This window comes from Lontra canadensis, unplaced genomic scaffold (genome assembly GCF_010015895.1).
Source record: "Lontra canadensis isolate GAN:19392208 unplaced genomic scaffold, GSC_riverotter_1.0 scaffold6, whole genome shotgun sequence".
Classification (NCBI taxonomy): domain Eukaryota; kingdom Metazoa; phylum Chordata; class Mammalia; order Carnivora; family Mustelidae; genus Lontra; species Lontra canadensis.
This window is the reverse complement of record NW_022631000.1, coordinates 22,501,407-22,528,630: the sequence shown is the minus strand read 5'-3', so window position 1 is coordinate 22,528,630 and position 27,224 is coordinate 22,501,407. Positions and strand designations below refer to the sequence as shown.

The 27,224-nt window shown below is 40.3% G+C and overlaps 1 protein-coding gene across 2 annotated transcripts in view; it reads left to right on the top strand.

Annotated features, from left to right (window-relative positions):
* The window catches only part of PCOLCE2 (procollagen C-endopeptidase enhancer 2), a 63,860-nt gene that overhangs the window by 24,023 nt on the left and 12,613 nt on the right, over positions 1-27,224 (top strand). For both annotated transcript variants that reach the window (XM_032852410.1, XM_032852411.1), the window contains 3 exons: positions 14,424-14,679; positions 18,945-19,069; positions 22,246-22,382. In XM_032852410.1, the coding sequence (XP_032708301.1) occupies positions 14,424-14,679; positions 18,945-19,069; positions 22,246-22,382 (518 nt within the window). The remainder of the gene's footprint in view (positions 1-14,423; positions 14,680-18,944; positions 19,070-22,245; positions 22,383-27,224) is intronic.

The following is a 27,224-nucleotide window of genomic DNA, read 5'->3' as shown; positions in this document are numbered from 1 at the left end:
GGAAGGTGGGGGGACAAATCATGAGAGACTCTTAACTATGGAGAACAGAGTGAGGGTGATGGAGGGAGGTGGGTGGGGGATGGACTAGATGGCTGATGGGTATTAAAGAGAGCACTTGTTAGGAAGAGCTCTGGGTGTTGTATGTAAGTGATGAATCATTGAATTCTACTCCTGAAACCAATATTATACTGTATGTTAACTAACTAGAATTAAATTAAAATTTGAAGGAGAAAGAAAGAAACAAGATTAAAAAAACACAATCAGAAATTAATAACTTGATAATGGAAATAAAAACATTGATAAAAGTACTGGAAGATGGGGCACCTGGATGGCTCAGTGGGTTAAGCCGCTGCCTTTGATCTCAGGGTCCTGGGATCGAGTTCCACATCGGGCTCTCTGCTCAGCAGGGAGCCTGCTTCTCTCTCTCTCTCTCTCTCTCTGCCTACTTGTGATCTCTCTCTGTCAAATAAATAAATAAAATCCTTAAAAAAAAAAAAGGTACTGGAAGATAAACTTGAAGAAGACACCTCAGAAAGTGGAACATTCAGAAGAGATGAACTATTAGAGAGGAAAGATAAGAAAATTAGAAGGGTGGGGGTGCCTGGGTGGCTCAGTTGGTTAAGTGTCTAACTTTTGATTTCAGCTCAGGTCATGATCTTAGGGTTTAGAGATCAGCTCCACATTGGGCTCTGAAGTCTGCTTGTTCCTCTCCTTCCCTGATGCCCCTCTCTCTGCTTGTGTGTGTGCACACACATGTGCTCTTTCTTTCTCTCAATATCTCTCTCAAATAAATAAATAAAATCTTAAGAAAGTTTGAGCATCTATTCAGGAGTTCTAGGGAAAGAGAACAGAGACTATGAAGGGGAAGGAATAATCAAAAAAGTAATACTCAGCACAATGAAAGGAAAAAGACAAACACCAAGGCACATTTTTGTTCAATTTAGATGAGAAAGTCCTACAAGCTTTTAGAGGAGGGGAAAATCACAGAGAAAGAGGAAAGAACAACACCAGCTTATTGGAAACTAGAAGACAGTGGGACGATGCCCTAAAAATTCTGATGAAAATTACTTTAAAGCTACAATTCTATACCCTACCAAACTGGTAGACCAATGTGAGTACAGATTAAAGGTGTTTTTAGAAATGTCAGATCTTCTTCTCCCTGTTCACCCTTTGTAAGAAAATTGCAAGAGAATGAGCTCCAGCAAAATGAGGAAATAAAACAAGCAAGAAAAAAGACATAGGAGCCCTGTGGGGACTTCCTGAGTTGAATAAAGCCAAGTCCCAGCCTCTTAGCTGTGTAGCAGGCATTGAGAGCAGCTAATCAGGACTGGACAGAGAGATGGCAGGAGGATGGAGAACTCTAGATGGGATGTTTCCAGGAAGAAAATGGAAGTGACAGGATACCAGTGCCTGGCCACTATTTAGAGGGCTTTTTGTGATAGGTAGATAGAAAACTAAGGAAACTTAAAGAACAAGGCAACTATTAGCCTTAGGAAAAGCAAAAAATTGTATAAGAAGTGTAACAACTCAGTTCAGCAGTGAATAATATTTATGTAGTAATGGAAATATTTCCAGTAATGGAAATCCTGACTATTGATTTAACCAGAATTTTGATGAAGGATTTGGGCAATAAGAGGAAGCAAAAAGATGCAGCACAAGCATGTTATTAAGCAAAGAGGTAGATGCCAGATAAAATAGCTTGAAAGAGTTAAAATTGATTGCTTCTGAGGAGGGGGAATCAGGGACGGGAAGAGGGGTGAGGATTCATTTTTCATTAAAATCTTGTAGTACTATTTTAGATGATAAACTATAGACAAGAATTTCTTGATTAAAAAAATGAGTTTAAAAACAATTTTAGTTCCAGCTTGTAACAACCTAATGCTACTGTGTAAACCCTTGTCTCTTACTCATTCAGGAGAACATTGGCTGCTCACATTTCCATCTATTTTGGTTTAAATGTGTTGATTACCTTACTGTGATTCTTCTCATCAGAGCAAGGAAACTAGGAGCTGATTCTTTGAAAGAATTAAGATTAATAAACCCCTGTCCAGACCTATCAAAAAGAAAAGAGAAAAGACCCAAATAAAACCATGAATGAAAAAGAAGAGATCATAACCAACACCAAAGAAATACAAAGAATTATAAGGACATATTAAGAGCAACTATATACCAAAAAATTAGGCAATCTGGAAGAAATGGGTGCTCTCCTGGAGACATATAAACTACCAAAACTGAAACAGGAAGAAATAGAAAACCTGAACAGACCCATAACCAGCAAGGAAATTGAAGCAGTAATCAAAAATTTCCCAACAAACAAGAGTCCAAGGCCAGATGGCTTCCTAGGGGAATTCTATCAAATATTTAAAGAAGAATTAATACCAGGGCACCTGGGTGGCTCAGTCAATTAAACATCTGCCTTCAGCTCAGGTCAGGTTCTCGGGGTCCTGGGATCTAGCCCTGCATCGGGCTCCCTACTCAGTTGGGAGTCCACTTTTCCCTCTGCCCCTTTCCCCCACTCGTGCATGTTCTCTCTCTCTCTTTCTCTCAAATAAATAAAATCTTTAAAAAAGAGAGAATTAATACCTATTCTTCTGAAGCTGTTTCAGAAAGTTGAAATGGAAGGAAAACTTCCAAACACATTTTATGAGGCCAGCAACACCTTGATTCCAGAACCAGACAAAGACCCCATCAAAAAGGTGAATTACAGATGAATATCCCTGACGAACATGGATACAAAAATTCTCACCAAGGTACTAGCCAATAGGATCCAACAGCACATTAAAAGGATTATTCACCATGACCAAATGGGATTTTTTCCTAAGCTGCAAGGGTGGTTCAACATGCACAAATCGATCAATGTGATAACTACGTTAAAAGAAGGGACAAGAGGGACGCCTGGGTGGCTCAAGTTGGTTAAGCAGCTGCCTTCGGCTCAGGTCATGATCCCAGCGTCCTGGGATCGAGTCCCACATCGGGCTCCTTGCTCGGCAGGGAGCCTGCTTCTCCCTCTGCCTCTGCCTGCCATTCTGTCTGCCTGTGCTCGCTCTCTCTCCCTCTCTCTCTCTGGCAAATAATTAAAATAAAATCTTTAAAAGAAGGGACAAGAACCATACGATCCTCTCAATAGATGTAGAAAAAGCATTTGACAAAGTACAGCGTCCTTTCTTGATCAAAACTTTTCAAGATGTAGGAATAGAGGGAACAAATATCAATATCATAAAAGCCTTATACAAAAAGCCCACAGCCAATATCATTCTCAATGAAGAAAAACCGAGAGCTTTTCCCCTAAGGTTAAGAATGTAAGAAGGATGTCCACTCTCACCACTGTTGTTCAACATAGTACTAGAGGTCCTAGCCTCAGCAACCAGACAACAAAAAGAGGTAAAAGGCGTCTGAATCAGCAAAGAAGTCAATCTCTCACTCTTTGCAGATGACCTGATCCTCTATGTGGAAAACCCAAAAGACCACCCCCAGATTGCTAGGACTCATACAGGAATTCAGCAACATTGTAGGATAGAAAATCAATGCACAGAAATCAGTTGCATTTCTGTACACTAACAGTGAAACATAAAGAAATTAAGGGGTTGATCCCGTTTCCAACTGCACCCAAACCATAAGATACCTAGGAATAAACCTAACCAAAGAGGCTCTGTACCCAGAAAACTATAGAACTATAGTTCTATAAATAGAACACTCATGAAAGAAATTGAGGAAGTCACGAAAATAATAGAAAAACTATATAGAAAACTATAGAACTATAGTTCTATATATAGAACACTCATGAAAGAAATTGAGGAAGTCACAAAAATAATAGAAAAATGTTCCATGCTCATGGATTGGAACAACAAATATTGTTAAGCTGTCCATGCTACCTAGAACAATCTGTACATTCAGTGCAATCCCCATCAGAATACCATCAACTTTTTCAGAAAACTGGAACAAATAATCCTAAAATTTGTATGGAACCATAAAAGATACCGAATAGCCAAAGGAATATTGGAAAAGAAAACCAAAGCTGGTGGCATCACAATCCCAGACTTCAAGCTCTATTACAAAGCTGTAATCATCAAGACAGTATGGTACTGGCACAAAAACAGACACATAGATCAATGGACCAGAATAGAGAACCCAGAAATGGTCCCTCAACTCTATGGTCAATTAATCTTTGACAAAGCAGGAAAGAGGATGGAATGGAAAAAAAGTCTCTTCAAGAATGGTGTTGGGAAAATTGGACAGCCACATGCAGAAGAATGAAACTGGACCATTTCCTTACACCATACAGAAAAATAGACTCAAAATGGATGAAAGATACCTCAAAATCCCAGAGGAGAACACAGGCAGCAACTTTTTTTTTTTTTTTAATTTTATTTTTTTGTATTTGACAGAGAGAGACACAGCAGGAGAGGGAACACAAGCGGGGGGGGGGGGGTTGGTGAGAGAGGGAGAATCAGGCTTCCTGCTGAGCAGGGAGCCCACTGCTTGGCTTGATCCCCTGGGATCATGGCCTGAGCCGAAGACAGACGCTTGACGACTGAGTCACACAGGCGCCCTCACAGGCAGCAACTTCTTGCTAGATATGTCCAAAGACAAGGGAAACAAAGGCAAAATGAACTATTAGGACTTCATCAAGATAAAAAGCTTTTGCACAGCAAAGGAAACAGTTGATAATATCAAACCAAAAGATAACTGACAGAATGGGAGAAGTTATTTGCAAATTACATCAGATAAAGGGATAGTATCCAAAATCGATAAAGAACTTATCAAACTGAACACCCAAAGAACAAATAATCCAATAAAAAAATAGAAGATATGAACAGACATTTCTCCAAAGAAGATATCCAGATGGCCAACAGATACATGAAAAAGTGTTCAACATCACTTGGCATCAGGAAATACACATCAAAACCATACCACACACCAGTCAGAATGGCTAAAATTAACAAGTGAGGAAATGACAGATGTTGGTGAGGTTGCAGGGAAAGGGGAACCCTCTTAAACTATTGGTGGGAATGCAAGCTGGTGCAGCCACTGCAGAAAAGAGTATGGAGGTTCCTCAAAAAGTTGAAAATAGAGCTACCCTATGACCCAGCAATTGCACTACTAGATATTTACCCCAAAGATACAAACAGAGTGATCTGAAGAGGCACGTGCACCGGAATGTTTATAGTAGCAAGGTCCACAATAGCCAAACTATGGAAAGAGCCCAGATGTCCATCAACATATGAATGGATAAAGAAGAAGTGGTATATATATATACAGTGGAATACTACTCAGCCATCAAAATATGAAATCTTGCCATTTGCAATGATGTGGATGGAACTAGAGGGTATTATGCTGAGCAAAATAAGTCAATCAGAGAAAGAATTATATGATCTCGCTGATATGTGGAATTTAAAAAGTAAAATAGAGGATCATAGGGGAAGGGAGGAAAAAATAAAACGAGATGAAATCAGAGAGGGAGACAAACTGTAAGAGACTCTTAATCTCAGGAAACAAACTGAGGGTTGCTGGAGAGGAGGTGGGTGGGAGAATAGGGTACCTGGGTGATGGGCATTAAGGAGGGCACGGGAGTAATGAGCACTGGATATTATATAATGCTGATGGATCATTTACCTCTACCTCTGAAACTAATAATACATTATACGTTAATTAATTGAATTTAAATTTTAAAAAATAATTAAAATAACCTAGGATGGGCTTGGTAGAGCTCACTTTGAAGTCGCATCTTCTGCTGTGGTCTTGTCTAGAGGTGTATCACACACATATGCGGTGCCCAGAGTTCTCTCTTCAGCACATGGTTCAGTGCAAAAGACAAATGGGACAACTCACATCTTCACTTGACACAATTAACACATTTCAAGGACAGCATTTAAGTAAGACAGTAATCACATGAAACAGCTTGGGCACTGGCCACTACGTTCCTGTCCGGGGGGGAGGGGTGATAAGTGTTCGACGCTGCTGTTCCCATCAGCCACGTGGTACCAGTGCTGTGGTTTGCACGCTGGTCAGGGAGATGCCTGACGCCACCAGGCTACCTGTTGGCTGATTCAGTGGACAACGCGGGAAGTAAAGGTTTGCTGTACAAGGGATAGATGCTGGGAAATGGAAGCTGAGCCCCGCTGTTGGGGAATAGTCCGACTGCTCTCGCTACAGCGGTTTTGTTACTTCCTGCTTGGTGTAAATGTACAGCTCTTCGTTTTAGAAATATTTATTTTCTTGTGTGGCAGGGCTTTGAACAATTGTATTGTTTGGTGATGCTTTTTTTTATTTTGCAGTAAACCCTTTCGGAAGCAAACAGGTAGAAAGCTCATGTTTAATGAAAATCAAATAGTGAATTTCCAGTTTTTCAAGGGAGTTGACGATGCATGCATAGCTTGCTCAGATTTGTCATCCCTTATATCCAGCCATCGGGTCCTTGTGATAGTAGCCACAGGGAAACCAGAAGATGCACCTCTGTGGAAAGAACACAGTAGGGTCCCTTATCTGCAGCTTTGCTCCCCATGGTTGCCCACAGTCAGCCCTGGTCTAGGAGCCTCCAGCTATGCCACTCACCTGCGTCGTCCCCCACGCTCCCTCTCATCCTGGAGCCGATCTACCATCTCACGTCATCATAGGAAGAGAAGATGACAGAGATATTTTGAGAAAGACCACATTCACATAACTTTTATTACAGCTTATTGTATAATTGTCCTATTTTATTATGAGTTTTTGTTAATGGCTTACCATGCCAGTTTATAAATGAAACTTTATCATAGGTATGTATGTATAGGAAAACACATAGTGTAGAAAAGGCATCCACTGGGGGTCTTGGAACATATGTCCTATGGATGGAGGGGGACGACTGGACTCTACATTTAAACTTTATCTCCTCCCCCAAGCAAGACCTAAACCGCAGCTCTTTGCCCCATTGCTTGTCCCCCAGTCCTGGCTAAAAGTACCTCAGGGGTCCCATTGTTTTGGTGTTCCAGTGTTTCCCATCTGTGTTTTCTCTTGGCAGGGTTGAGTTTGGCAACCCTCACAGCACTGGGGTGGGGGGCGCCAGCCCAGCCTCGATCTCCCCTCTGGCATTTTCTTCTTCACCCTTAGGCAGCAATTGCAAAAGAGGCATACTCTGAAGCCCAGTTTCTGGTTCATTCCATAGCCAAGCCTCTGGCTAAAAGGTCCACGGCTTTTCTCAGTTCAAGAAGCACTCACAGCTGTTGATCGCCGTGTCACCCCAGCTGACTGGCTACACAGAAGGGACTCAGAGGGTCATGATAGTGGTGCCAGAGGCATGAGTTACACTTTTGCAGCGGCCAGTGAAATTACAGATGTACCTCAGTGAAGCCGAGTTTACTCACTTTTGCAATCGCTCCCAATTGCCTGCTGCCTTCCCTGCTGTTCACACAGCCCAAGACAGTCTGCCCTTTGGATAGATAGCTCTATTACAGCGTTGATTCATATAGAATTTATATGCAGCAAAAAGGACAGAGACGACTCCACAGTTGCTGTCACAGCGCTGGTGGGTAAGGACAACAGGTGAACATAACAAACCGTTTGTTAACCAGGGTTATTAACACAAAGTGCAGAGCTGTAACAAATGACACCCCAAGTCTCAGTGGCCTGACTCAACGAATGGCTGTGTCTTGCACCCTTCACAGCTCAGTGCAGGTGGGTGGCTGTCCAGGGTAGCTGGCCTCTGAGCATTAACTCCTCTGTGGCTCTGCTGTCTCCTAGAATGTTCCTGTTTCCTCTGTTGAATTCTCTCCATAGAGCAAAAAGAGAGCTCCAAAAAGATTGCACTGGACGCTCTGTGGCTCGGCCTAGAGGTGGGTGCGTCACTTCTACCTACGTGCCATTGACCAGAACCCAGCCCATGGCCCCGACCTAACTGCAGGGGAGGCTGGGAACTGTTGACTTCCTGTGTGCCCAGGCAGAGGAAACAAGATGGCTGAGCGTCTCCTCAGCCCTTGCGACAGGCCATGGAAAAACAGCTGGGTAGAAGTCAGAGCTGGGCTTTGCAGCTGATGTGCTGGGTGGCTTTAGGTAAGTCACCAGAACCACTCTGAGCTGTTTCTAACTTCCGGTAAGGGTGCTGACACTGCTTGCCTTGTTTCTGTAAGTGAGTTCACATTGTTGTATAAATGTATGTGCTGGTAATAGGGGTTGTGGCCTGCACTCTTTTTTTTTTTTTAATTAAGAGTATAGGGATCCCAGTTATCGATTCAGTAACTACGTTTTGAACTCCTATAATAGTCAGGCATTGGATTAGCTGCTGGCAAACTCTGATCCCTGGATCTTACATTCTGGTGGAGAGACAGACAATAAATAATCTATAAAGAAATAACATGGTTTTGCGATCTACATGATCTAAAGCAACTGAAGGGCTCAGGATAGGCTTCTCTGGAAAGGCAGCGCTTGAGCTGAGACCTGAAGGATGACCCAAAGGCAGACACGTGAATATTGGGAGGAGATTGTGCCCAGCGGAGGGGCCAAACTGCGCAAAGACCCTGAGGTGGAAAACCGGTTTGGAGGGATCCTTGCATGGCCGAATTATTGTATGAGAGGGAAAGATTAGGTCAGAGATAGGGGCCATGTTATGCAGGGCTTTAACCTGTCTGTGCCTCAGTTTCCTCATCTGTAAAATAGGGCTAATAATAGCAATTTCATAGGGTGACTGTAAAGGATTACATGAGATCATGTGTAAAGCACGTAGAAAAATATCTGGCACGTGATATATGCTAAGTGTGTACAGTGAGTTAGGATTTTATTCTAAGCACAGTGGGAAAGTTTTGGACACTTTATAGCAAGGAGTGTGACCTATTGTCCACAGGTGCAGCCAGGCTGGGCTTGAGGTGGGGGTGTCTTCCCTTCTTCCAGACATGAGATTGTAAAGGGTTTTTTTTTTTTTTTCGTGAAATTACCAATCTCCCCCCCACCCAGAATTTTCAAAATATCACATGTTTCCATTAATGAAAATGTATGTTTTATTTTCTAAACATTTATAAGATTCCCTCTAAAGATATCTAAATACACAAAGTATTTAAATATACAAAGAATATACATGAATAAGCTTTTGTAAGCTTCTGGTTTATCCCCTCCACACCGCCCCCCCCCCCGAAATAGAGCCAAATATTGGTGCATAGTTTGCACGGAAATTTCTCTGCATTGCATTGGGGGGGTATGTGAGATGACACCAAGATGCACACCTCTTGAACTTCATGTACATAAAAGGCGGCCTTGTATTTTAGAGCATGTAGTTCCAAAGGTCTGTTTGTGGAGGAGGACAGTTTTAGGAGATTAAAACAATGGCTTTAAAAAAAAAAATCAGACATGCTGCAGAAACAGATCTTTTGGCTCAAATTAGTAAATGGTGTGTTGGGGGAAGAAAAGCTGCAGACAGGAAGGAGAATTACCATTTCTACAGAAATCGATTCTATACAAAAGAGGCTGCCCTCCTCTTTGCATTTTGCTCCCAGGATCCTGAAAATGCAAACCATCAGCTTAAAATATACTTCCCCTATTGGTTCTCTGGCAGCAGCTCCCGCACTTGGCACATTGGCCAGTGACAGTAAGGACATCCCAGGGGCTGTGGGGTGAGCTGAGGTCATTGTTGCAGCATGAACGAGGTTTTGGCCCACACAGGACTCAGCTGTTGACAGGGAAAAGCATGAATATAGAATTGTTTTTCTGCAGGCAGATAATGAATCCCCTGATCTATATAATCTCACAAAACAGCAGCTTTTTCTCCATTGCCACCAAAAAAAGCATCTTAATGGAGTTTCTGCATTAAGTATTAGCATCCCAGCAGATTTGAAATATAAGGTTTCCCAAAAGATCTGCATCTTCTTTTGTTTGTAAAGAATGACCTAGAAAGGAGAGCAGCCTTCTGGAACTCTGATGCTCCTGGGGGTAGGAGATACTAGGACACAAGAGGTGGGGCTGCCTAGTAGGTGCCTTGTTCAGGGTTTGTGCAAAGAAGCTGGTGTTCCTTTGAGCACCTGGCAGATTCATTCACTTAACACGTCTTCATGAGACCCCTCTGCTTGGGGGCATACACTGTCCAGAAGCTGGGATGCAGCAGTGACCAAGGCAGGAGGGAGCCTTGCCTCTTAGAGCTCCATCTTTCAGGGAGAATAGACAGTGAGGGAGTAGGTGGGTTGAGTGACCTCATGCTCAGGGACAAGGGGCAGGTAGCTCATTGGGCAGAGTCCATCATGGGAGGAGGAGCTGGGGTCTGGGAGTGCCTCCAAGAAGAGGTGACCTTGAAACTGAGACCCTCAACATGAGTGAAAGAAGGGCAGAAGTGGGAAAGTATTCTAGACAGAAGGAATAGCTTGTGAAGGGCCTATGAGTTTTTGTTTTTTAAGATTTATTTATTTATTTTGGGGAGAGAGAGGGGGAGGGGCACAGGGAGAGGCACAAGCAGGGGGAGGGGCAGAGGGAGAGGGAGAGAAGTCTTAAGCAGACTCCACACTGAGCGTGGAACCTGGGCTCAGTCTCAGGACCCCGAGATCATGACCTGAGCCGAAAATCAAGAGTTGGCCATTTAACCAACTGAACCATCCAGGTATCCCCTGTGCGGTTTTGTTTTTATTTTTATTTCTCCCCCTTCTCTTCTTCCTCACCCAGAAAACTCAAGGATGCCCAGGCTGGAGAATATGTAGAGCATTATCCCATCTTCATTAATTTTTAATACAGACACAAAAACACAACCATGTATTTTTCATGAATAGACATATTTATACAAAAGTATTTTGAAAGGCACAGAAGGAAACCCACTGAATTTATGACAGTGGTCCCTTCTGAGAAAGGAGGAGGAAATGGGGATGGGGATGATAAACCTCATTTTATCTGAAAACTTGTATTTATTTTATTAAAAGAGACATTAAAAATGTGTTGCCAAAATGTTAACAATAATTAGTTCTGGGTGGCTGGTACCTAGGTGTTTGTTATATTACTCTATCATATATATATTATATATATACATTTGTTCTTTTAATATCCTTAACAAAGGAAAATCAAGAGTATAGACTGTAGATTCTTCAAGTGGAGAGGTCACCTTTGAAGAATATGCTTTACAAAGTCTTTAGAATGACCCTCTAGAAGCTCTAAGCAAAGTTCACATGGGAGGGCTCCAGACAATCTTGATTACTCACATTAAAATGAAGAACAGCTGTTGTGTGGTCGTGAAAGGGTTCCCTGAAGTATGCATCTCACCTGCAACAGATTGCCCTTGGCCTTCGGTGCAAAATGGCGTTTGTTTCTGGTTACAGTAGACCCACAACTGATACTGGCCGATTTCTGCGTCCTTCCTTCAGAAGAGTTTTTGCCAGGGGATGTTGTTGGGATCAGCAGGTGTTCAAAATTTCAGTGACGTAATCTCGTTTCTATTGCCGAAAAATGCTGCTTTATCCCATTGGAAATTAGTATCCAGCTTGACCACAGAAAGGAATCAGCAGAGCTTTCTTAGCGCCAAAGAACTGAGAACTTGCAAGTGAAACAAGATCTACCCTCCTCTGCCCCTCTTTGCTCATCTTGTAGAAAATCCCCAGGGCAGTTTTCCTCATTTCTTAAAAATTTTAGCCCCTGGCTCGCTGCCACTGTCTTCAACACTCTTCCTTGTCATAATTCATAGTAATTTGGGTGCCTACATGGGGGATCCTGTTGGGTCTTGCAGCTCCCATCCTCCATAAGCTTATCCTCCATTCTTCCTCGGCCACCCACTTCCATTGGATTGTCCTGTCTCCACCACAACCTAGGTTGTTACTGCCCTCACCCCACTGATTCAAGGTTTCTGTCCTTCCCCAGCTTAGATGCCATGGCCCATCATTATGGTCATTCCCCTGCCTATGTTCTCAACTCTCTTGGCTCTCCCTCCCTCCATAGTCCTTGCTTGGCAAACTTACCCACTCCACCAACCTCCCATACTCTGCTGCTTAAGTCCAGCCCTCCACCTGCTCTGCATCTTCATTTGGGGACTGTGTGTGGCTGGGGGGAAACCACGACCATGCAAAGAGGCCTCACTTTTGGTTTATTTGCCTCAAGCAAGCTCTAAGCACTCCTGACACTCCTGCTACACTTCCTTAATCCATTTACACATCTCTCCTCTGCTCCCAGGCTCCTGATAGCTCCTCTCACATCCATGTTTGCTGCTGATGACCTTGTTTCCTATTTCACAGAAGAAAAATTTCATCTGCTCTCACAGCCTCACCTACAACCCCACCTGCAGGTGCCTTCCCTCCTCTCTCTAGGCACAACAGTCCATGCTCCTTTGGAAGGCTGACCACCCCCCCATCTGTGCCTTAGAGCAAATTTTCCCTTGCCTACCCAATGCCATTTCTCCAGCAACTCTATCTCTTTCCTACTTTATCAGTTTTGCCCTCTCTGTGGAATTATTCCCATTGGCATGCAAATGAGTCTTAATAGAGCCCATTTTAACTATCCTGCCTTGACCCCCACCCCCTCTTCCAGCTACCCACCTATTACTCTGTTCATCTTTCCAGCAAAGCTCCTTGAAAACTTTGTCCCTATTCCTCTCACCCATTTTCTCTTGATCCTTCTCTTACCAGGCTTTATCCCTGCTGCTCCACCAACCAGAGACCTCTGGTTGATAAACCCAGTGGCCATCTTGCAGTCATCTTCCTTGACTCAGCAGCCACTCCTAACTCAGCAGACTACTTCCTCCTTGAACACACTCTTTTCACTTGGCTTCTGGGCGCCACAGACTTCTGATTGCGTCCTACTTCCTAACTCAGTTTGACCGTATCTGGAAGACCCAATGGCATCAGAGTCCCCCAGGGGTCAATCCTGACACCTCTTCCCTTTTTTACTCACTCAGTACATGGAAGAGTCTCAGAGCTTTGAATTACCCTCCATACAGTTTATCTACACATTTACACGGTCACTCTTCATGCAGGGACAACCAACGTTAAATTAATGTAGCTCAGAACAGTTTTGGGGTTTTTTTGGGCTGGAAATTTTTCAGTGATTGATAGCTTATATTTACGATTACAGATGTGGCATCACATTTTTGTAATTTTCTGATCATAGGCTAACTAGAGATTGCATGCAAAAAAATAAATACAACCAAAAAACCCAGAGGAGTTCTCCAAGAGCTATCTCAGTGAGAATGTTTAAAAGTTAAAATGCATTTTCTGCTATCAGCTTCATAGACTGTGGCTTTTGGAACTTCTAATACACTATTAAGATAAGCTCCTAGCAATTAGAATATAGCCATGACAAAGCCAAAATATCCTTTTGAGACTCCTGCACTACAGTTTTTGCCATGGGGTGTATATGTCTTTGACACCAAAGGCAAATAGTACTGAAACACTGCTTCTTATCACAGGAGAAAAAAAAACAACAAACTATGGCACTGAACTCACCAGCATAGGAAGCCACATTTATGTTAAAGCATCTATTGACCCTTGAATAGGAGATAATTACTTAAGATGAATATAAACCAACTACCATTGGCTGTAGTGGGTTTGTCTTTCAAATCACTGACTTTTTGTCATCTGTAAAATGAAATTCTTACATCATACAGTGGAGAGCTCATCGAGTTGAAAAGATAAAATGCATCTGATTGTGAGACTTTATGATCTAATGCTTGGATGAGTAAATTAAAAGATAGTGTGCACTGGAAAAGAAATGGGGCTTTTGTTAGAATCCTGCGGAATGCTTTTGTAGCCATTTTTTCTGCCTGTTTAGGGAACAAGGAGGGAAGCATCATAAGAATTCTATGGAGGAAATTATGGTGAAGAAAGTTGTAGAAGAAAGTGAAAACTCAACTTTTTCATCAGTGCATTGTGTTTCAAGGACACCTGGTATATAAAGTTTCCATATGGAAAACAAAAACTCAGTGATTCTGAGAAGAGATGATTCGGTAATTACTCAGCGTCATCAGGATAAATAGTTGATATGGATTTTTCAGGACCCAAACTGAAGTATCTGTAAATTAACTGCACAATTGCCAAACAATCCAAACTTGATAGAAGTATTCTACATATTGAGATTATCCTGTTGTATTATTTGTGAAGAATGCTATTTCAAATATTTCTTTGCCAAGCAATATCTCTGGGTGCCATGGTGTTTTACAGTTTGCAAATGGGGTTGCTAAGGTCCAGTCAGAACTGGTATTCTTTGTAAGCAGTGACTTACAAATTTTAAGACTAACCCAACATTTTGCAACTTTGTTGAGATAAACTCTCTAGGAATAAGATTGTGTTCCCTCATGAATTGTAGCATTTGTCAAAAGACAATAAATACTTATATTTTATTAGGGATTCATTATGGTAGAAAACCTCTTCTGGGTTAGTTCAGATTTGTGGGAAGAAAAGCATCGTCTTGGGTATATTTCAATCTGCTCACTTCAGGCTAGATGGGAAGACTTCAGATACTGTTTTCATGACATGGTTTTCCAATTGGTAATTTCTCTCCAGGTTCCTGAAGGAAAAGTGGTAGTTCTTAATTTCCGATTCATAGATCTGGAGAGCGACAACCTGTGCCGCTATGACTTTGTAGACGTGTACAATGGTCACACCAATGGCCAGCGTATCGGGCGCTTCTGTGGCACGTTCCGGCCTGGAGCCCTTGTGTCCAGCGGTAACAAGATGATGGTGCAGATGATTTCCGATGCCAACACGGCTGGGAATGGCTTCATGGCCATGTTCTCTGCTGCTGAACCAAACGAAAGAGGTAGTGTTTCCACATAATAGCAATCATGGCGGTAATAATGGCTTACGGGTTAGTGGGTGCCTCCTGTCCCTGGCTGAGCCTCTGTCCCAGGTTCTTTGTATGTGTTTACTCCTTTAGCCTAAAGTTGAAGAGCAGTTCTTCTCAGGCAGAGCTAATAAATGCTGTTGAACCTCCAAGAGACCATTCAAAAAAGTCTCTTTTTAAATTTTATTTATTTATTATAATTGTATATTATTTATTATTATTTATATTTAATATGTAGTATTTATTATAATACTTATTATATTATTTTATTTTGTTTATTTTTATTATTTTTTTCAAAAAAGTCTCTTTTTTTAAAGCCCATGTGATTCTTATCAAAATTCAAATATAGAAATTCCTGGAGTAAAAATATGAAGCTTACATATACATACACACATACAGATATCTTCACTCCATTATAGTCCCATCTTGGAAAGAGCCATGGTCGGTGATTGCCATCCCTTTCTAGGTACAATTCTGCAGTAGCTTTTTGAAAATCTAAGTGGGATCATACATTCATATTATTTCACAATTTTTTTTTCCACTTAAGAACTACATATTGGGTGTTTTCATGTCAGTACATATGAGCATCCATGGGTAGAAACGTCTACCCTGAAGAGATAAGATTGGGCAAGATCTGTTAAATATGCAGCCTTTTCCTGGAGGGCATTTCCCAGTCTGCTCTTGCTTTAGGTTGTTGCGCTGCATTTTGGTTGGAGATGTCAGGGAACAGGCTCTGGATCTGACAAGAGCAGCCAGAACGTTTGGGAGGAAATGCTGGCTGGGAGCTACAGAGGAACTGAGGCACAGAACGTACATGTAAAATCCACCGAGATCTCTCTTTGGGTGACAGCCAAACTCTGTGTATATAGAGGGGAGTCCAGCTGACCCGTCACAAAAGCATCAGCTGAAAGGTGAAAGTGAACAGAGATTACAGCTGCTGCACGGCCAGGGAGACCCACCGTGAGCTTGAGTCTAGGCAAGTGAAATGCCTGCTGGAACCCAAATCCTTTTTCACACGAACACAACAGAATCTAGAGTCTCTGTAAGGTATCATTCATGATATCCAGTATCTATGTGGTAAAACCAGAATAGTGTGTTTATATTCAAGAGGAAAAGCAGTCAGTAAAAACCAGTCCCAGGATAACTCAGATGTGGCAGTTAGCAGACAAGCACTTAAAGGAACTATTGTAACTATGCGTAAGGACTTCAAGGGAAACAGATGTGTAGTAAGTAAACAGACTGAGAATTTCAGAAGAGAAACAGAACTATGAAACTATAAACTATAAAAAAAAAAAAAGGAATAAAAGAGCAATTCTAGAACTGAAAGAGACAGAATCTGAAATTTAAAAATTTACCTGGTGGGCTTTCAAGCAGATTGGAGATGGCAGAAGAGTCAATGGATCTACATAGAAATGATCCAATCTGAAGAACCAGGAAGAAAAAGATTAAAGAAAAAGAGCCCAAGAGAGTGAGGCAATGTCAAGTAGGACAGGAAAAAAGTCTGAAGAAATAATGGCTTGAAGCCACCCACATTCATTGAAGAACGTTAATTTTATAGAGCCAAGAAGATCAACAAACCCCAAACAGGATAAATTTTTAAAAAGCCACACTGAGGAACATCAAAATTGCAGAACTTTAAATATAGAGAAAGTTTTAAAATTAGTGAGATGGAAATCAAATCACATACAAGGGAAAGATGATGTGAAGGATGGCTTTCTTTTCATTAGAAACAGTAGAGGCCAGAAGGCAGTAGAGCAGCGTTCTTAAAGTAGCTGGAGTAAAACTATCAGCCCAGAATTATATACCTGGTCTTTAGAAATGAAAGTGGAGGGGCGCCTGGGTGGCTCAGTGGGTTAAAGCCTCTGCTTTCGGCTCAGGTCATGATCCCAGGGTCCTGGGATCGAGCCCCGCATCAGGCTCTTTGCTGGGCAGGGAGCCTGCTTCCTCCTCTCTCTCTCTGCCTGCCTCTCTGCCTACTTGTAATCTCTGTCTGTCAAATAAAATAAATAAAATCTTAAAAAAAAAAAAGAAATGAAAGTGGATTAAGGACATTTCTTGCATCCTAAGAAATATTGAAGGAAGTTCCTCAAATTGAAGGGAAATGGTCCCACAGGGTAACACAAAGGTAATAGGATTGGCAGCCACTGGAAATGGTAAATATAAAAGACTACTGGGATGCCTGGGTGGCTCAGTCATTAAGCATCTGCCTTCAACTCAGGTCATGATCTCAGGGTCCTGGCATCGAGCCCCACATCAAGCCCCACATCAAGCCCCGCATCAAGCTCTCTGCTCAGCAGGGAGCCTGCCTCTCCATCACTGCTTGCCTCTGCCTACTTGTGATCTCTCTCTCTGTCAAATAAATAAAAATAACATTTTTAAAACCACCCTGAGGAACCGTTACAAACCCACCAGATTGGCAAATATAACTGACATCGTCAAAGTACGACCAAAGTGCTCGTACCTGGAGACGTACAAAATGCTGCAGTCTCGAGGGGAAATCATTCGTAGTTTCTTCTGAAATTAAACATTGACAGCTATTCTTGGCCCAGGAATTGCTTTCCTGGGTACTTGTGCAAGAAAAATGAAAATGCATGTCCACAAAGAGATGTACAAAACAGTTCACAGCAGCTTCACTCACAATAGCCTGAACTGGAAACACCCAAAGGAATGTCCAGCAGAAGAAGAGGGAGACAAATTGTGTTTCCACACCCACAATCACCCGGCAGAGTAAAACAACAAACTATGAATACAAACGGCAACATGAATGCATCTCAGACGCCATGTAGGGAAAACCAGACGCAGAAGAGTCCACAATACATGAGTCCATGTTTGGGAAGAATAAAACTAATCTAAGGTAAAATTTTTCAGAAAAGTGGTGTGAAGAGTTGGCCGACTGGGAAGGAATACAGGAGTTTGGTGGGAAATGGATTCTGTATGGTCACAGGAGTGTGGCTAACACAAGGAGATTAATTTTTCAAATTAGTACAGCTAATATTTGTGCATTTCACAGTACATGAATTTACCTCCCTGAAATCTCTAATAATAAAGCAGGTGGTGGGGATTGGATAATGGTATTAATAAAAAGAACAGTAGAATGATAATTAAGTGTTGAAATTGGGTGACGGCTACATAGAAGCTCATTATATTAGTCTATTTACTTTGTATCTGCCTGAAATTTTCCATGATAAAAAGTTTTAGAAATTATCCAGCCTCAATTGTTATAGTGCATTTTCTTAGAGATGCCTTTTAAGAATGATTATCTTCTGTGTCAAAGAAATAATATAAAGTATATTAAGTTCTCTTAGTTTCAGTTCAGTTTTTGTTAGTTTAATTCAAATAAAATTAAATTTAGAACTTTGTATTAAAATACTGTTTTGGGGCACCTGGGTGACTCACTCATTAAGCCTCTGCCTTTGGCTCAGGTCATGATCTCAGGGTCCTGGAATCGAGCTCCACATCAGGCTCTCTGCTCTACGGGAAGCCTGCTATCCCTCTCCTACTCCCCCTGCTTCTGTTCCTGCTCTCACTATCTCCCTCTCTCTGTCAAATAAATAAAATTTAAAATATATATATATATATTGTCCTGAAATTATTCCTGTTGACCTATCAGTATATATGCATGGAGATGTCTGAAATGATATTTCTCAAATATTAATTGTGGTTAGTTTTAGGTGGTTGGATTTTGGGTAATTTTCTTAATTTTCTTTGATGCTCTTTTGTATTGCTGAAAATTTATAAACACTTTTTACAAACAAAATCTGTTCTTAAAATTATTAAAGATGCGTAGCATATAGAGTTTTCTGGTAATGAGAGTATTCTCTGCCAACATATTCAAATTTTGTCCGTGGGCATGCATTTTAATCCTATTAATAAACACCTCTGTCATGAAGGTTCTTTAAAATCTGTATGATTTGTTGAGCCAGCATGATTTCTGAATGTTTCATGCCCAAATGTCTTGTCTTCACTTGCCCAAAAAAACAGAAAGAAAAGCTATAGGCCTGACTCCACTCCTGTGTTCTCCTGTGCTCATGTGATAGGTCAGGTAACAGAGCATTCAGTGTGTGGCTGGTGGGGGTGGGGTGGGGGGTGAAGGAGGCTGTGTAACCATGTTTTAGGAAAAAATTGAAGACCTTCTGCCATTGGCTTTATTCACTGTATTATTACCAATATTCTAAATCCCAGTCTTCTTACAGTTGCATTGCCATAACCTGGATTTTTTTTTTCATACTTTAAAAATTCAGGGGATCGGTATTGTGGAGGACGCCTTGAAAGACCTTCTGGCTCTTTTAAAACCCCCAACTGGCCAGACCGAGATTACCCTGCAGGAGTCACTTGTGTGTGGCACATTGTAGCCCCAAAGAATCAGGTAAGATTCCCTAAAACATGAAGAAAGTGTGCGTGTGTGAATTGCTTAGATGATGCAAGGGGCCCATCTCTCAAGAGCTTAGCATGCAGGGTGAGGAAGGCCCTGCTGGACACAGGTATCTTTTCATACAAAGACCCAGATTAAAATTGCTTTTGCACTATTTGACTTACAAAAGTTGTGCATTTAATTTCCTAGTATATAAATATGATTTTCAAATTTCAATACAAATAGTAAGCAAATCCCTGTGAGATTTCTGAACCCTGGGGAAGGTATTATAAACAGCAGACTGAGTATGGGAGGATTAGAATCCCCAAGTACATGTAGGTTTCAGGTCACCATATGTTCACATGGCAGATAAACTGTGATGCCTTCACCTGGACAGAGCCGAGGCAGGCACACCACATCTTCCCCTCAGAGAACGAGTCTGAAGGCTAATCTGAAAGTGATATGAATTGCAGGACAAAACTTAGCATGGGAATAGACCAAGTCTACTTTGTGGACTTGGGAAAATAACTTTTAAAAAATTATTGTTACAAACACTACAGACTTTACTCAAACACTAGAGGGTGAGTGTTATGATACTGTCTAAAAAAAACTTTTTCTAGGCACCTGAGTGGCTCAGTTGGTTCAGCAATCCACTCTTGATTCTGGTTCAGGTCCTGATCTCAGGTTCCTGTTGATGGAGGCCTCAGACTTCCTACTCAGCAGGGAATCTGCTTTTCTCCTTCTGCCCCTCCACTCGTGTGTGCACACATGCTCTTTCTCTCTCTCTAAAACAAATAAATAAATCTTTAAAAAATTTTCTAAGCTGATCTTTTGTATGACTTACACAAATACTATTTGTCATATATTGATTTTTTAATGGAAAATTATTCAGGCAAATATACCATGCAAGTTAGTGATTTGAACTCTCTCTTTCTCTCATAAACACACACACACACACACACACACACACACACACACACATACACTTTGATCATAATCTCCAAACCCACTTTTATTTTCAAGAATAAAAATATGGTCATTTACTTAATGATGAAAGATTCTATAAATTTATTGAACTTTTTAATAGTTTAACACTTAAAAATCACATTTCTTGATATTTAAGCCATTATGTAATTCTTTTTTTTTAAGGTTTTATTTCTTTGACAGAGAGAGATAGCTAGAGAGGAAACACAAACAGAGAGACTGGGAAAGGGAGAAGCAGGCTTCTGCTGAGCAGGAGCCCAACATGGGGCAGGAGCCCAATATGGGGCTTGATCACAGGACCCTGAGATCATGACCTGAGCCAAAGGCAGAGGCTTAATCCACTAAGCCACCCAGGTGCCCCTCCATTATGTAATTCTTGAGATTGTGCTGGTCATTTTTCTCTCTGTGACATTTGGAAATGTATTAATTAGCCTAAATAATTTCAGCCTAGTTATCCTTGCAGATTACAATTCAGCATCTTTTTTCCATTGTTCATCTCTTTGATTATTTAAACTTAAATTTGGCTTTCATTTTACTAATGTGATTTTTGGCTTCAGCCAAGTTTTTTTTTTGTTTGTTTTTTGTTTTTTGTTTTTTTTTTTTAAGATTTTATTTGACAGACAGAGATCACAAGTAGGCAGAGAGGCAGAGAGAGAGGAGAAAGCAGGCTCCCTGCCAAGCAGAGAGCCCAATGCGGGTCGATCCCAGGACCCTGGGATAATGACCTGAGCTGAAGGCAGAGGCTTTAACCCAGTGAGCCACCTAGGCGCCCCCAGCCAAGTAATTTTTAATGACTATTGCAATGCCTGAAATCATGGAAGCACTGTCAAAGAAGAATATAATGGGAAGATTAAGTCCTAAGTACCTTCTGTGCAAACCTATGAGCATAAGTTAAAGATTTATTTTCATTTTTTTAATCATAGCTTTCCCCTTTATTCCCCTTTTTATTTACTTATTTTTAATCCTTTCTCCAAAAGTTATTATGTGACTAATTTCTAAATAGAGAAAATTCAGCCAATTTTTAATAATCTGGAAAACATTTTATTACTAACCGGTGAGAAATTATTGGACCCAAAGAGGAAATATTTTAATATAATTTAAAACAATGCTAAATATGAATAAGCTGTTATAACTGGTGCTGACTTTTTAAAGGTGGGTAAATATGTAAATATGTAGATATGTGACTATTATGTTCAAAGCCAAAATTTACCACTGGTCCCTCTGTGGTGCTGTTGCTGTTACCATCTTCATCCAATTATTGTGTTTGAGTCTCCTTTAGCTAATAACTACGGCCTGTCCTAACAGAAATTAATGCCATTATCTTCTCTAAGCAGCAGGGAGGGTTGCCTGCCCACTTGCGTAGAACCAGCTATCTGGGTACCGTGGGTATTGATGAACCCAGTGAGATTTCCTTTGCTTCACAAATTGGAGGTGCCCTGGAAATCTGCTTGTGAGGGGAACGTTGCCTATTAAAACAAAACTTCCTATTGACTTGAATAACTTAAGGATACTATTATTGGTACTAGTACAAAAAACTAATACTTAAGAAATCTAACACTGACTTTGTTTATCAATGCTTTCAAGCAGCCTCTTCAAAAATCAAACACATCACCAAGTAGGCTGTGCTCAACTCAGTAGGCACATGTTTCAAACAAACTTCAGGAAGACTCACAGTCAATCTCTACTTCCTGAATCTCTGGTCCTAACGAATTTATCTTCTTACATATAATAGGAATATCATTCTCCTTCCCTTGAAAGAGGAGCAACTCCGTCCAGCATCTCACCTACCCAAATACGTAACACATACACCACACCTCAACACACTCTAACATAGGGGACATGTCAGAGGAGAAGAATGAAGTTGGTATATACCTCTGCTTCCCCACTCTAACACGTATCCAGTTATGTTCTTAATGTAGGTTGTTAGGGTTACATGGTGTTCCCATTCATTTGTAACTGTAGGTGAACAGATCTCTCAAGTTTAAGATCTTAACTAAGATTGATCTTTTGGAATTATTAAAATAAAAAATACCACAGTTTTGTTAATTAGAGAAGAAATATGAAAACAATAAGAAACAAATAATTCAAACAGAATGAACACATTCTTTACCAAGGAAAATCTTGCAGTACTGGGGAGAGGAAGATTCCCATTTGAGATTATTCCTCAGTGCTATCTTGATATTTCTAATGTTGTGCTTTCTCTAAAGCTTATAGAATTAAAATTTGAGAAGTTTGATGTTGAGCGTGACAACTATTGCCGGTATGATTTTGTGGCTGTGTTCAACGGTGGAGAAATCAATGACGCTAAAAGAATTGGAAAATATTGTGGCGATAGCCCACCTGCGTAAGTAGTGCCTGTGTTATTTCATTAATGTTTTAGTGGCTCTAGACTTCTTTTTTAGTCAATTACCCAATTATATTTATATTTATATTTTATTTATATATAAATATATTTTATTTATTTATAAATTTATAAATTATAAATTTATTTATGTTTATATAAATATATAAATTATTTTATATTTATAAAATTTATAAATTTTATTTTAAATTTTTATTTATAAATATACAAATATATTTATTATATTTTATTTATATATAAATATATGTATTATATATCTATATTTTATTTTCTGGAGGATTCTATGCTGTTGTTGTTTTGTTCACAAATTCTGGGGTTCCATGGCTGTAGAGTCCCATACAGCACCAGCACTAAGAGTTAGCCAGCCCAGAAAGCAAGGCAACATTGATGTGTGTAGTGAGGCCTCGACAGCCAGACAGATAACAGAAGCAGGGTTGGTGATGCCCCAGAGTTAGCTGCTAGGTAGATACGTGGAGATGTCACTGCTCTACAAATGTGACCTCAGGCATCAGAGTGGAATGGGGGAAGTTCTGAGAAAAAAAGCAGGCGGTTGAAATTGAAATTACTACAGCTCAGGGTGTCTAGCTTACTAAGTGGGTGGAGCTTGCAACATTTGACCTCAGGGTCATAAGTTTGAGCCTGTAGAGATGACTAAAAAAAAGGGGGGGGGGCGGTCATGGGTGGCTCAGTCACTTAAGCATCTGCCTTCTGCTCAGGTCATGATCCCAGGGTCCTGGAATCGAGTCCTGTGTCAGCTCCTCAGGGAGTCTGCTTCTCGCTCTGCCTGCAGCTTCCCCTGCTTGTGCTTTCTCTCATCCTCTCTCCATCTCTCTGTATTAAATAAATAAATAAATAAATAAATAACGTCTTCAAAAATTACTACAGCTTGCTGTCAAAGTCACCATTATGCCAATTGAAATACCCTTTCCACTTTGTTGCTTAAACATAATTAGATTATATGTGTCACTTGATTTTACATGCATGTCTATGATTCCCCTCGATGCATTTGAGTTAAAGCAAAGTAGTTTTTAATTTAAATGCATTTAGCTTAAGATTGATAATACAAAGAATTCTTAATACATGCAAGTTGGTTAACATTTGAACATTACCATACCCAAATTGGACTCTCCAGCTGAATGTGTTAGAGAAAGTCCCATTTGTAAGCTCTCAGAGAAGGTGTTCCTTCTGTATTCTTCTCCTGTTGCTGCTCTAACAGATTAACACAAACCGAGTGGCTTGTAGCAACCCATTCATTCTCTTACAGTTTGGGAGGTCAGAAGTCTGAACTTACTTTCACTGGGCTAAAGCCAAGCTGTCAGCAGGCGGCTTGCTTCTGGAATCTCTGAGGGGAGAATCTATTTCCATGCCTCTTTCAGCTTCAAGAAGCTGCTGCATGTTTTGGCAGCGGTTTCCTCCTCCATCCTCAAAGCACGTCACTCCTATCTCTGCTTCTGTCCCGTATTGCCTTCTCCTCTTCTGGAGTCAGACCTCTCTTTTCTGAGGACACCTGTGGTTACAGTTAGGGCCCACCTAAGCAATCCAGGACACTCTCCCCTTCTTGAGATCCTTAACTTAATCACACCTGTGAAGTCCCTTTGCACATAAGATTGCGTATTGACAAGACCCGAAGATTAGAATGTGGACACACTGGGGGGCCACTACTCAGCCTACCACACACTCCTTTATTCAAAGCCAGTCTTACGCCTATATCCTCCTTCTCACCTTCTCCTTTTCTCCCTTGATACTTCCCTCTGTCCAGTAGTCCTCTTCTTTTTCTCCATCATCTCCACCTTTAACCTCTGCCTCCTTTTTGTTTTTATTTCTTTCCCATAGCCTGTAAATTTAAGTTCTACTGAATTAAGGGGCGAAAAAAAAAAAAGGAGCCCTTTCTTGACTCTGTCCTGCTGTTGCTTTTTCTGCCATATCTCTCCTTCTCTTATATTCAAATATTTTTTAAAAATTTTCTCAAGTTTCATTTTCTGGCAATATAGAAATGAAGATAGCCTTTAAAAATCATACAGGGATAAATACTAAACAGTGTTCCTAAGTTAAAAAAATTTTTTTAAGCATTGCTCAGTTGGTAAAAAATAAGAGAACTCATAAGGGGTCAAAAATGTTAAGAAACCCAAATCCGAAAGGATAAGTACTTGCAGGTGACATGTGCCAGTTCTTGGTAACCTAGAACTTCACTCACAGCGGACCAGGCTTCGAGATAGGAGACAGAGCTCAGGGTCCAGGCAAGGGGTGAGATTGGATCAAAGACCAGAACATAAGTAAGGTACCCATAGAAAGTGACACCAGTGTGACTGAACTCATTCTCCTCCCCACCAAGGGTGAAGGTAAGGAAATTAGCAGTTTGGGCTTTGGCATTTGGTAAAGGGAAGAAAAGGTATTCTCTCATGAGAATTCCTAACCAAAAACCAGTCCACATGTGCGTCTGAGGTTAGAATTTACACTACCTGACTGTACAAAAAACTGCAGCCCAGAATTTAAGGTTTCCCATTTGGTAGTGCCCAGAGGGACTGAGAGGAGAAAACACAAATCCTGTCTGGAAGAATGCATCTAACATAGGCTTTAACAATTCCTGTAAGTAAGTTTCAAGAAATATAAGTTCCCAATCTAAAGAATCACAAAACATAAAGGAAAAGTTAACATAAACAAGAACCAGCAGAAACAAACAGTATAGTCAGATAATAATATAATAATATATAATAATAATATAATCAGAGGCCATATATAGTAATTATCATGCGGAATGTGAAATAAATATGCTTAAAGAAATTCATACAAAATGAAGGTGCAGATTATTGGAAGTCTGACAAAGAAACAAGAGACTTTGAGATATGATCAGAATTAACAAAGAGCCTAATAAAATTTCTAGAACTGAGACATATGATAACTTATGCAGAAAACTGAATACATGTGTTAAATAGCAGATAAGACATAGCTCCAAAAAGAATTAGGGAACTGAGAAATAGTTGTGAAGTAATTACCTGGAATATAGCATAAAAAGATAATAGATGGAAAATATGAAAGAGAGGTTAAGAGCCGTAGAGGCTAGAGTGCAAGGCTCTAAAATACATTTAATTGGAGTTCCATAAGAAAAAAAATAGGAGCTGTAGGAGATGTAATGTTTGAAGAAATAATAGCCGAGTTTTCCATTATAAATGAAAGACCCCAATTATCAAATTCAAGAACTCAATATATCCTAAGCAGTATATATATTAATATACCAATTTCTACATATATTATAGCAAAACCACGGGACAACAGAGAGATGTTAAAAACAGCAGAGAGCAAAGACAGATTTTCACAGAAGGAAGCCAGTTAGCCTAACATCTGACTTCTCCATAGCAATAGTGGAAGTCTGAAGCTCTTAGAACAGTATCCTCAAAATGCAGAGACAAAATAACTGTCATTTTAGAATTATTTACTCAGGGAAACCTCTCATTTATGAATAAAAGAAGTTAAAAGACCTTTTCATTTAAACAAGAGCTGAGACAGTTTTCTACCAATAGACCGTAACTAAAGAAGCTTCACATTCTGTACTTCAAGCGGAAAAGTAACGGTCGCTGGATAAAGGACTGAGCTGCAGGAGGAAACCCTGAGCAAAGATCCTGGTCCTAAGAGCTGAAGGACTCACGGGCCCTTGTGTCGTTTAGGAACAAGGCGAAGATATTATTAAGCTGTATAAGATGCTAAAGTAAACGTGGATGTTAAGTTTAGGGCAACCATTAGAGTCTTTAACTTCCAGAACAGGGGAGAGAAAACATGAAATGAGAAAGAAGTTCATTCCAAAGGAGGGCAAGAAAAGAGAAAAGGAGAAACATTTAAAAAAAAAAAAAAAAAAAGCAAGACAAAAAAAAAAGCACAAAATAAGATGGTAGAATTATATTTTGATCTATATGTAATCAATATAAATGCAAATGAATCAAATCATTAGTGAGAAGACAAAGCATGTTAGACTGGACAATAAACCCAATATATGCTGTTTATAAGACACATCTCCAATAAAAATAAGAACACAGGACATTTGAGACTAAAAGGATAGAAAAAGATATTGGAACCAAATGTTGGTTGAAAGAAAACGAGCATAGTTTTATTGATATTAGGGAAAAGCAGATTTTAGGCAGAAAGCATTACTAAAAATATTTGCTATGTAATGATAAAAGGTACAATTTATCAGGAAGGTATAATAACTGTAAACTTGTATGTACAGAAAAATATATAAAGCAAAAAATAGGTAAACAAAAATTAATAGATCTACAAAGTTACTATTACAGTAGGAGATTCTTAACACATCTCTGAATAGTTGAGAGATTAACTGTCAGTTGGAGAAAGAGGGGAAAATGGGATATAGAAGATTTGAAAAATAATTAATAGGTTATCTAATGGATAAATAGGGAACAAGTACATTCAGCAACTGGGGAAAATATATATTTTTTAAGCAAAAATGGACACAGGGAAAAGAAAAACCCAGAATCGCCAAATAATCATTAAAGAAACTTAATTGGTTGTTAAAAGTCTTCCTAATTGGGCGGGGGGGATACCTGGGGGGAAACAGGCCCAGATTGTTTTTCTCTATGTGTGCCAACAAACACTTGAGGAACAAATGATACCAGCACTATACAGATTCTTCCAGAGAAAAGCAGGCATTGTTCCACAATTGATTTTTTTTTTAAGATTTTATTTGTTTACTTGGCAGAGAGAGAGATCACAAGTAGGCAGAGAGGCTGGCAGAGAGAGAGTGGGAAGCAGGCTCCCTGCTGAGCAGACCTGATGTGGGGCATGATCCCAGGACTCTGGGATCATGACCTGAGCGGA